Here is a 12,285-nt window from a genome sequence, read left to right on the forward strand (position 1 = left end):
GAGAGGACTAAACTGAATCGAAAAGTCCTTTACCATTTTGCAATTTTCGCAATAGTTAACAAGATATTAATTACTAAAAATTGCCAAATATTGGTCTTGAATAATTTTTTACTCAAACACTATCAACTTTACAGAAAACTGCAAGAGACAAAAATCATTTATTTTCTTCTCATAAAGTTCTGAGAATTTTTTCAGAATTTTTTAATACCGTATTTTCTCATGTTGATAAAAATGAGAAAATGCAGTACTAAAAAGTTGATAAAAAATTATATAGTGTCAGTATATATTATATATACATATATATAAAATATATACTGACACTATTACTGATCATTTGCGGTTAATATTGATGGACTGACGTAGAATACTAATGACAATCTGGATTTTGAATCTCAAATATCTCAGTATCGCTTTATTAGGACCCATATCACAGTACACAATAGATAAAATGTACGTAAAACTAAAGTAAAATATGTTGTGAATAATACTGATCGTGTAAAGTAAAAATATTAAAAATATCGACGCATACTGTAAGTATTACTGATTCAGTAATATTACTGATCAATATTCAGTCAATATTACTGATCAATATTGTTGACCGTGTAGATCTTTACATAATATCATAGTTTGATCCAATATTTCGTACAATGCGTTTTTTATAATTTTTCTGAATAATATATATAACACAAACCGCGCGGCAAATAATTTATCACCTGTCGACGACAGAAATGTAACCATCATCAAAATCAGATTTACAACATTATCTACGAGTTGAGAGAATTGAAAAAAAGATTAATAAAATTAAGACATCTATGCATCTGTATCCATAACTTGAAATACATTTTCTAAAACTTCTCAGCAAATCACTCACAAAAAATTCTTTTGATTGTGAGTGATTTGCAAAGAAATTTTAAGAAAATTCACTTCAAATTATGAATATGTGCATTAATAATTCATTTCAAATTATGGCTATATGCATTAATCACATTAATCTCGTATTTGCTTCGTAAATGACGCTGCTTATGTTTTGATTTGTATAATTGCGAGAAAAGTTTCTTGCACAATTATAGATAATAACAGCTATTCCTGCCTGTAGAATAAATGAGCATTCTAAGAAGATGAAAGAATTAAGCGGAAAAAGAAAAGAATGTGTGAGATAAGCCATTAAAATTGGCATTTTGTATTTATTTAATTACTAGCGCCATAAAATCTTCACTTTATATTTCAATTCGTCACAGGACTGAAACTATTGACTTATTTACTATAAAACTAAATTTTAGTAATCGTTAGACAAATTCTCTGAGGATTCTAGCTAATATGCAAATAATAATTAATAAATATAAAATTTATTTATTAATACTAATCTAAAATATGATATTAATTTAAACAGCACAGAGTGATCTGGGAGATATTAGATGAATATGCCATATTTTAACACACTGTTTAAATTACCTCTTTCTCTCATTTCGTTTTTTGTATTCGTAATACAACACTTGCGAATACGTACCCAATTATAATAACGCGTATTAATCATTAAAACAGTCACGGTATTTTGTACAATATTTCCCCATCTTAATCGATCGCACGAGGTATTTTATTATTGTACATTATGATGGAAAACTAACCGATACGAAATTGTATCATCTTTGATATCCACGCATATTATTTTATTAGTAATTGATTTAAATTCGAATGTATCTCACATCGTGTTTTAATTCGAATATAATTTGCTTATTAGCATATATTACTTTGATAACTAATCAATAAAGTATAATAATATAATATATAAATAATTTTATAAGAGTTAATTAATCGCATTAATTAATTCTCTCTGATAGTAATTTAATGTAAACGTTACATTAACTACTATCAATAGAAAATAATTGTGTCTGTTATTTTCAAGCACCTGTCGCTATCACATTTCGAGAGATATACAACGATACATGGAACGGCACGCGCCGTTATCTCGTTCAAGTCTCGCCTGCACGTGAATGACTATACGGCATGCAACGGCCTTACTTTACTGCACAAACACCAAGGCAAAGAATAAACAATTTTTGTATCTACTGTTTTTCTGTGAAATTGATAGTATTTTAGTAAAAAATTATTAAAAAGCAATATTCATCGATATTTAGTAATTAATATCTTGTTAACTATTGCGAAAATGTAGAAGATTTTTCGACTCAGTTTATTCGTTTTATCTATACACGTTCTATGGCAATAGTCTCCTCGGAGACACCCTGTATATTATTTCGTGTTATGTCAATGTCAAAACAAATTACATCTAATCAAAAGTTTAAGTGATATAACATAAATGTCACTGAGTTACAAAAATTGTCCGCAACTATCACGAATAATTTATTATTTCCACTCTCTATTATTTCGATTCCTGTTCCAAATGAATAAATCACGAGAAATATCTGCTTCGATAAACAATCGTCGCTTCAATATACTTATTAAAATCTTACGATGTACATATATCGTATCAATTTTATTGTTGAAATGAGTTACAATAATTCCATACTCTCCTTTTTATACTCTCCCTTTTACTTAAAGCAAGCAATCTCCAACTTTCCAATCAACCTCTTATAAAACAAGGTACTTATACAATATACGAGCTAAGATCAAATTTCGAAGCCACGAATGAATCAATTGCTCTCACGGAGCTATGCGTTACTTCTGAAATTTTATTAACGTGAGCTAATAATTGCTTACTGTATAATCGTGAGATACGATAAAGTTTATTCTGTAATACTTGTCGCGACTACGTTCCAAGATAATGCGATGACATATAAGGTGGCACGCGCCGTTACCTGCTCGTTTGAGTTTTGCTGCGCGAATGACAAATCAACAGCCGACAGCCTTGCTGTACCGGCTGTTGATTTGCGGCAGCGTATAATAAATACAAAAGCAAACATTGAAGCCATACGTTGGCTAATTTTATTATCACGAAATATATAACATGACTGTGAAAAATATATCATGTTCTTTACAGGTTTTAAGATGCTGGTAGCATCAAATAAAAATCTAATTTTTTGGGAGGGGGAGGGGCTCATTGTATAATATTTCAGATTGATTGTGTGTGTTCAAAGACCGAAAGTAATCAGCGCGCAATCATTTCGGAGATAAATTTATTTAAAATACATTTATGTATTTGAAATAAATTTATGCATATAGTATATGTATTAGTAACATTAATCTAACTTTGACCGAAAATAGCTCTCTTCTTTGTATATTTAAACTGTGTTCCAAAATTCACTGCTAATGCTGAAAATGTATAGTATACGTAAACTATAGATTTTCAGCGCTGACAGTGATTTTTGGAACAATACAGCTTTAGTCAATTTATTCAAATCAATAAACGGTTCTATTTCTAATCTTAATATTCAAAAACATATAAAATATTCTATTTCTTGTATATCAAATTAATTTCGCTAAATGAATTATGATAGCATATTTTATGACTTTGTTTTTTTGGAAATTCGTTAGCGTCACCTAACTTTGTTTATTCGAGAGATGTATTAGAATAAAAATATTGTTACTTCGATAATAATTGAGAAAATTTGTGTTTCGGTAAAAGATTTCATTCTCTCGAAAAAGTATCTTACTAAAGTGCCTCTTTATTTGCCTTAATTTATTTATGTCATTTTATATCGCAATCTAGTTATAAAGTTGTAATTAAAGTGAGGCAGGTAGTGCGGAAAATGGTGTAAATAATGCCCGTCATGAAAATGAAATTCATCGTTGTATTTTCGTACAATTTGTGCGCTATTTCATGAGACAACATTTTTGTGGAAATTATATTTTAATGCTTGACAATGCTACATCTCTAAAATCGTATAATTACGCTACGTACATATTCTGGGAAAGTACTCCCTTGGTTTTGTCATTTAAATTTTAATGCAACTGCACAGAGGCGGAATTATGATTAATTTAAATGCGTGAACTTTTGCATTTCACGTTATGTCATTTATTGAACTGGGCGAATATTCCTGTTAATACAATAATCTTTTTAATGAATATATCGACGTGGAGTGCCTTTGAAAATAGTACATGAATCAAATGCATTATCTGACTGTTCGGATAAAATCTCTGACTGTGTATGTGTGTATGTGGCGAATGAAACAAAATAATACCGACATTTAGCAAGAAAGAAACAATCCTCGACATAGAAAATTAACGGGATTTCCACCTCAAACGTTATGTACAGGTTAACGGGATAATCTTTTTATTTTAACACATATACATATATGTAATGCGCGTGCGCGCGCGCACACACACACACACACACACACTTAGCTGCAAAGAAAAAAAATATTTTTTTTAAATCGGCCTCTCAACTTCCATTACATGCCTAAAGAACACACCTAAATTTTTATCAAAAGGTATTAAGATTTAGAGGTCACTAGTGAACGATTCTTAAATCAAAGTTTTGAATTTCATATTCTATCATATTCTATCACCTGAATCTGGTGCTCTTATACAATATGTTGCAGACAATGCAGATATTAATGTTTATACTATCAACGGTTACAATACAGTCATATTATGGGAATTAAAAATAATAAAAATAATAACTCCCATAATCGCAGTTATAGCTGAAGAATCGATCGCGAAATATAAAACGATGCCTACTGCAAAAAACTTGGCTGTCGTCGCGAATGTACCCTTGAAAATGTATGAAAATTATGGTGTATCTGGAATAGACAAGAAGTTAAAAAAATTAATTACGATAAAGTTTCAACAGAGTCAATTAATAAAACTGATTTCTTATAGATCATGTTTTTGCCATTTATTCATCACCCAACGAGTAATTATAATACAATTTATACCACATTGAATTGTGCTCTTGAAAACGAAAAGTCACATGGATATGAAATATGCATAGTGACTTTTGATTAGCCACTTTATATAAAAGCTCGTGAAATAGTAGTAGCTTCTGGATCGAAATTTTCGAAAATAATAGTAAGACTTGGAGGTTTCCATCTACTTATGTCTTTCTTTGGATCGACAGGCTATATAGGGGAGACCGGGATCAGTTGAATATAGGGGTAAGTGAAATAATCGAGGCTACATTAAAAACAAAACATGCGAGACACGCGTAAACGTGTCTGAGCAGCAGCGACTGCCGCTAAGTCTGCTGTAACATCTTGTTGCGAACACATCTATGAAGTTATGCCACAATTTTAAAAAATCGTACACCTAAGTAAATATTTTTATTCTTAAAGTTTTTGTTTTACTATCGTATATGATTGTCTGAGATATTTGATTTCTACTTAGATAGTAAGTGTAGTTCTTACTTAATAAAGTCCAACAGATTTTTTTTGTTTATGTGTCTCTGTTATCATATATTGTTAATGTTTTTAAAAAATAAACGGATGGGGATAATAGACTAATCATAGCATGGGAACTCATTTAGTAACTCTTATACTACTTACTCAAAATTTTATTCCTTTAAAGAGATTTTCCTCAGTGGTAAATGTTATAAGTTTAGTTCTTTCATGTCCAATCTCGAAAACTAATCTTACTCGACGTGTTTTTGCACGAAACGAACAAATTTTGCAAAAAGAAGCATTGTTCTGCCCTGCGAAGCGAATGTTTGTGTTTAAAATATATTTTTATAAAAGTTTTATTAATATGTAGCCAAAAATGTAGCTTAAAATACATTAATCTTCATTTTAATAATCTTAATCAAATTATCCGGGGCTGATTGAATCAGATAGAATGCATTAGAAAAATGCATATTTTTTTCTTATTATTGTAGTTATCAGTTTCCCCTTATTATTAAAATATTATTAGATAGTCAAATGTATGTAGTAATTGGTGCAAAATTCATTTTTTCGATAAGTCTCTTAATTTTGTTTGTAAAAATTCGAAACTGAAAAATGAGTCTATTAGCCCCGGTCTTCCCTAATGGCCGGAAGTGGCATCAAAGAAGTTCTTAGCGCTATTTATGCTCCCAATGCTGCTGATAAAATGTCATGCTTATGCAAGGGCGGTTAGAGGTCATACATTGCTTCAGTTTGCTTTATCAACAATTATTTCTGCAAATGTACAAATAGATGATCATACAAATGATTTTCTAGAAGGTTACATTAAAGATATACTGAAAGGAATAGTTTCATATGAGAATATTGAAGAATCTACTTGTATATTTCGACCATTATTAGAACAATTCAACGATAAATTGAATGAATTAGAAGATCGAGGGCCAATGGCGAAGTTATGGGTACAATATTTTCGCATAGTATCAATACCTGAAGAATTTATTAGAGCTGAAAGAATGGGAAATTGGAGTGGACATCTCTGAATACTATCAAAAAAATGCTTTCTTATTTTCATACTGCAGGACATTTCCTGTACAGTAACAGCGCATTTATATCTGCAAGATATGCTTATTTTAGAAAATAATATGGACCAACAAACGTTTAAAAAGTTTACTAATAGATTTTTTATTTAGATCTAATAAATTTAACTGCGGACCGTAGATTGACAAGGTGATTGAACAAACGTATGAAAATACATGAAAACTGAAGGCGGAGCGAAGAAGAAAGCATTTTGTGTAAGTTGGGTTTATGGAATGTATGCTATGAATGCAGTCTATGAAGGAATTGAAAAATTTTGCAACGTTTCTTTAGACACTGTTCAACATGTTGATGCAAAAGATTCGCGCAACAGAAATAATGCAGATGTAAAAAAATTAGTTGAATAATTCGCATCTCATAATCCTTTCTCAAAAACCAATCATATTATGTCGTTAGCTACTGGTATTGTTAATATCAAATAAATGATGCATATAATATTGGTAACATTTCAATGGAATATGACAATGGATATGATAGGACAAACATTTCATAACGTCAAATTTAAGCGCTCTAACAGAGTTCTTCCACTTCTGTCGATCAGGAGTTCTGTTAAAGTCCCTATTGATCCTCTATGCTGTTTCAAAGAATATGTTTAAATAAAAAATTTGACGAACATCTCTGCGAATATTTACAATATGTATTATCTTCCTATCCTTGGACACTCTTCATCGAAGTAGGCATGCGGAAAACTAATAAAGCATCGGTTTACAAATATTTTAAATCTTGTCGTATTGAACTGGACACTAGTAATGCATTATGTATATCATCGATGGTGGATTTCTTCTGCATCGTGTCATATGGCAACAAAATGATATTTTTCAATGCATTATTAATAGATATGTTGATTATGTACAAAGACATTTCGGCTGTGATACAATAGTTGTATTCGACGGATATAATGACAATACCAAGAATATAAAAGCAATAGAACAACTTCGACGAATCGCTACACTTTCTGGATCTGTCGAAGTTATTTTCGAAGAAACGATGCACGTAACTATGAGTCAAGAAAAATTTCTTGCCAATCGCTCCAATAAAAACAGATTAATTTCGATGCTGATGCAAAAATTACAAAGTGTCAACATCGTTGCGAAAGAAGCTCGAAATGATGCTGACATTTTATAATAGAAACAGCACTTGAAAATTCACGTATAAATACTACAGTTACTGTTGTTGGAGAAGATGTAGATCTTTTAATTCTTCTAATAACACGTTATATTTCTTCATATGAACAAATTTTTTTTATTAAACCAGGCAAAGGAAAAATTGAGACAGATTTATTCTTCTGATAATATCGGCGATTACACTCACTGTAAAGAGTACCTTTTATTTTTACATACTATCACTGGATGTGATACAACATCTACACTCTTCAATAAAGGAAAAATAAGCTCTAAAATTGTTAAAAACGTCAAGATTTGCAGCGTTCAACAGAAATATTTAAACAGAAAAATTGCCCACCAGATATAATTGTGAAAAATGGAATATATTTCCTTTTAGTATGTATGGAGCATCAGTTACAGAACTTTCTATTAATAATCGATACTTAAGCTTCGCTAAATCGACAAGACTCAATGGACCTGTCAAATTATCATTACTTCCACCAACAGCTGCAGCTGTTCAATAGCATCTATCGCATCTACCAGGTACAAACTTGAATACGATGAAATGACCGCTGATTATTTAACATCCAATATATCAGAGAAAAATACAAATACCGAAAGCGAAGAAGAAGAAATATTTGAAATTGAACACGATGATGAAAAAGAATCGTAATGATTTTATACATTTAAAAATAATAATAAAGTATAATTTCGAGACTTCTATCATTTAAATTTTGTTTTATATATATTTATATTTTATAATATGGATTAGGTCTAATGGGGAAACTATGTAAAAAAAAATGCACCTTGCATTCTATCTCGAAGGTGATGCGAAAACGAATGCATTGCTGTTATTCTCTGCGATTGACACCTTGGTGGCCATATAATACGAAAATGGTTGCTCGTACGTGAAAAATGTATAGAACATTTTTTGTAGAGAATTGTTCAATCTACAATTTTTATAATAACCATAATTGACATCCGACCAATAGGAAGTGAGATATTTGCGAAAAATCGATTTTCATGACCTTGAATAACTTTTGAAGCGAACACGATATCGATGAGGATTTTTTGCACGTTATTTATAATGCTAAAATAAAGATGTGTGTTACTAAAAATTCTCAGCTAGGTACTAATTTTTTCGAAATAAAATCCTAATTACTGGACTATCAAATAGTAGGTTTGTTCACCTTAGAATAGGAATCCAATTGGAATACACATTATGTAGTTTATTTCAATTAATTAAATTATATATTTTTTGCATTATGTACTCATTTCCAACTGGAATTTTCCCGGGACCTTCTACAGGGCCTTTAAAAGTTGCATTTAACTGGATTATAACACGTTTTTAAAGATAGAAAAAACTTTTTTACATGTTCTAAAGTATGTCGCGCTTTGTTGTTTTGACATCCTCAAATCAAATGTCTCAATTTGACAATAATGAAAAAACTATTAGAAAATGAAATGAATACATAATAAAAAAATATACTACATAATATATAGGTTATTTCAATTAATTAAATCATTTTTTTTTGTATTATGTACTCATTCTACTTTCTAATATAGAGTTTTTATCATCAAATTGAGGCATTTGATTTGAGGATGTCAAAACCACAAAGTGATATGCTTTAGAACATGTAAAAAAATTTTTTCCATCCTTAATAATGTTTTATAATTCAGTTAAATGTAACTTTTAAAGGCTTTATAAGAGGTTCCGGGAAAATTCCAAATAGATCTTGTTCTGGATGAACAACCTAAACCTTTGACTGTATTTCTTAAAGCGTATATCGTAAGGTTAAATTCATTGCATCGTGTTCAGCGACCAAAAAAAACATACAATATCACATATAAAATCCGGATTAAATTATTTGTGCATCAAATCAAATATGTATTAAGAAAAATAGAAACTTTGATTTAAAAATCGTTCACTAGCGGTCTCTAAATCTTAATATTTGATAAAAATTTAGAAGTGTTCTTTGGCATGAAATAGGAGCTTTTGAGCCAAGAGGCCAATTAAAAAAAAATGTTTTATTTAATTATATTTAATTATGTTTTCCCAATTTATACTAAAATGATAACAATGAAATCGCATTTGCTAATCGCGAAAGATTTGCTTCCCTATTTAAATAATGTTTGTTAATTGACGAAGGCGATATTTTGATGACGAGTTTCGCGGAGATCAAACATACGTTTAAGACGCTTTTATCGGCTTGCTCTGAGAAAGACGATGCACCAGAATCGAGTTTGATACTTCAGAAGAGACACCGCACAAAACACATATTGCGCATGTAACGGGTCATCTTTTTCCTTGGTGACGCTCGACTCGGAAACAGACACAACATCAGACTGTTAACGTAGAGACTTGTGAGATACCAAAAAAATGAGTTAAAGATAAAGAAATACAAAAATTGAGGAGAGGACTCGATGTAAAAATATAATAAAAGTTAAATTACAATTATAGTTGAAAATAAAATTAAGAAATGCAACTTTCACTTCATTTGTGCGTCTGTTACAGATGTGATTCTGCACTGTCAAATAATTTAGCAGTCTTTACGTTGTGTAAGTTAGAGCTTTGTATAGCGCAGTGATATTCAATCTTTTTTAAGAATCATTTTCAGAGGACTATTTTCAGAAATAGAAAATAAAATTTTGCATAATGTTTATTTCGTTAACATAAAATAGAAAATATTTTATATTTTTGGCTATAAGTCGGCAGATCGCCTTTGAACTTATTAGCGATAACTTATAAGCGAATTTTGACAGTAAGAGCTTTTTTCATAAGATTTATGAGCATAGCAATAACCTTACAGAGATTTATTATATACGATATGATATATATATTATAATGAAATTGTAAAATTCCTAAAACTTGATGTATCGAAAAAGAAAAATATAAAAAAAATTATTGTTTTTAATATCCACTAAAAAAAACTTAGAGAAAAAAGAAGCTATTGATAAAATTAACGTTTAATAAAACGTGAAAGTGACTTGTTAACAGTTTAATTGCGTAATATGCATATTTGCACTTATAATCAATTATACTATATTTACAATTAAACATTAAATAGTTGCAATTACATCCTATTATTTTCTTGCGTCCATAAAAGCTTTATTATACACAGTGTACTTTATAAATTATATTCTTTTTTATAAACATAAGGATATAATAGAATATATTTACAAAATATCCGTGTATCAAAAATAAATTAAAAATTAAAAAAAATATTGTTCCTTATAGTTATAATTAAAAAGAAAAGTATCATACGTCTATGGCAGTTCCCGATATCCTGTGGTACGTAACGGATCCTCATGTCCACGATGTAGATTATTCGACACGTCGAGTCGTCCTTGAGTTATTATTAAGTCATTTATCTAAAAATCATCGCGAGACTGAAGAGTTCATTCTTCGCTATTCGAATATTGCAATGGCTCATCCTACCTGTATCTTCGGTGCTGTTTCGTGAAGCATCGATTATACCAAGAAAAAATATCGATAACTTCTTTTCAAAGTTTAAAAGAATGTTGAGAGGATGTAAATTACATGATGACGTTCGAAGAACTTTCACCTTGCGGTCTTTCGATTTTCTATCAATTCTCGTTGACGGAAAATATCTTTCTTGACGTCAACAACCGCACTAACGTTGGCTGTGACCCTTATAGTAAAACGATTTTCATAGAAAGTCTTCCCATTCACTGAGATAGTACCAATGAACAAAAGTTTAGTTATTCCTCAACGTATATTATATGATCTGTTAAATATATATATATATATATATATATTATGTATAATATAATGACTCAGCGGCGAGGCAATTTGCGGCAAGTAAAGCATCTTGACACATCTTGTAGAAGTGTGAGAACATACACACTTGGCAGAATACTGTTATAATCCGTGTTACTAATATGAATCACTTATAACCTACACTTAGATCCAGTTTCTCAATTCACGGTTAACTCTTAATCGAGGTTCAACTTATCAGAGACTCATTGTCTCTTTCTGATTCTAGAATTGGAAAGAGATAAGAAACAAGTTGAACCTCGGTTAAGAATTAACCGTTGTGAAACTAGGTCTTAATAGCATATATGATCTCCTGATTGAGTCAGTCGCTCATATCCTCGACAAGTTACCACTGTCGTTCTGGTTGAGAGATATCGTTATGTCACATGTATACCGTATCGAGTATACTGTTATCAGCTTCCAGCTTTGATCATATTTCATTGCAGTATGTTTATTGCAAAATGAAACAAAAAAATAGTATAACTTTTTGTACTACTGATTTTGAAATTTTAAAATATTAATTGCCTCCAAAAATGGAAAACTGTCTTTTAAATAATTTTTAGTATAATTCTTAACACATGTATAATATATAAAATATTATCAAAGAACATACGACACAACTTATAGAACTATAATCTTTTCGACAATTATGGTTTAAAAAAAATTGATAACAGTTAATTTAGATAACTCGGAAAGAATCACTTATATCGATGAATACTCCAAATGTATAATGATCTCTGATCAATCAATCATCTCGAAAGATCGAAAACATTTCTGCACTCGCAACGGAATGACGCAAAAAAAAAAAAAAATGACGTTAACTCACTGTTCACGTATTCACAAATAATTTATTCGTCTCACATTCACGGCAAATTTTTTCGACGGCGATCAAAGTATCGCATCGAGGATCCGAGACATCGGATCGACTCACAGAGAGTCATCGAGAGTCCTCTCAGCCGGTTCGAGACAGTGAACACGATACAGTCGGGAATGGACTGCCGCGAACGGAGGCTGCGTATGAAAGTAAATATTAACGTGG

The 12,285-nt window shown here is 30.5% G+C and overlaps 1 protein-coding gene across 4 annotated transcripts in view; it reads right to left on the minus strand.

Annotated features, from left to right (window-relative positions):
* The window catches only part of raskol (Ras GTPase-activating protein raskol), a 170,820-nt gene that overhangs the window by 124,937 nt on the left and 33,598 nt on the right, over positions 1-12,285 (minus strand). The window contains exon 1 of one of the 4 annotated variants that reach the window (XM_087404132.1): positions 10,734-11,199. The exons of the other annotated variants lie outside the window; for them this stretch is intronic. Within the exon in view, the coding sequence (XP_087260258.1) occupies positions 10,734-10,779 (46 nt within the window). The 5' untranslated portion in view covers positions 10,780-11,199. Of the gene's footprint in view, positions 1-10,733; positions 11,200-12,285 lie in introns of those variants that run through there. 4 annotated transcript variants of the gene reach the window in all.

The sequence above is a fragment of the Acromyrmex echinatior genome, chromosome 3 (assembly GCF_024713525.1).
Source record: "Acromyrmex echinatior isolate Ae372 chromosome 3, ASM2471352v2, whole genome shotgun sequence".
In the NCBI taxonomy this organism is placed as follows: domain Eukaryota; kingdom Metazoa; phylum Arthropoda; class Insecta; order Hymenoptera; family Formicidae; genus Acromyrmex; species Acromyrmex echinatior.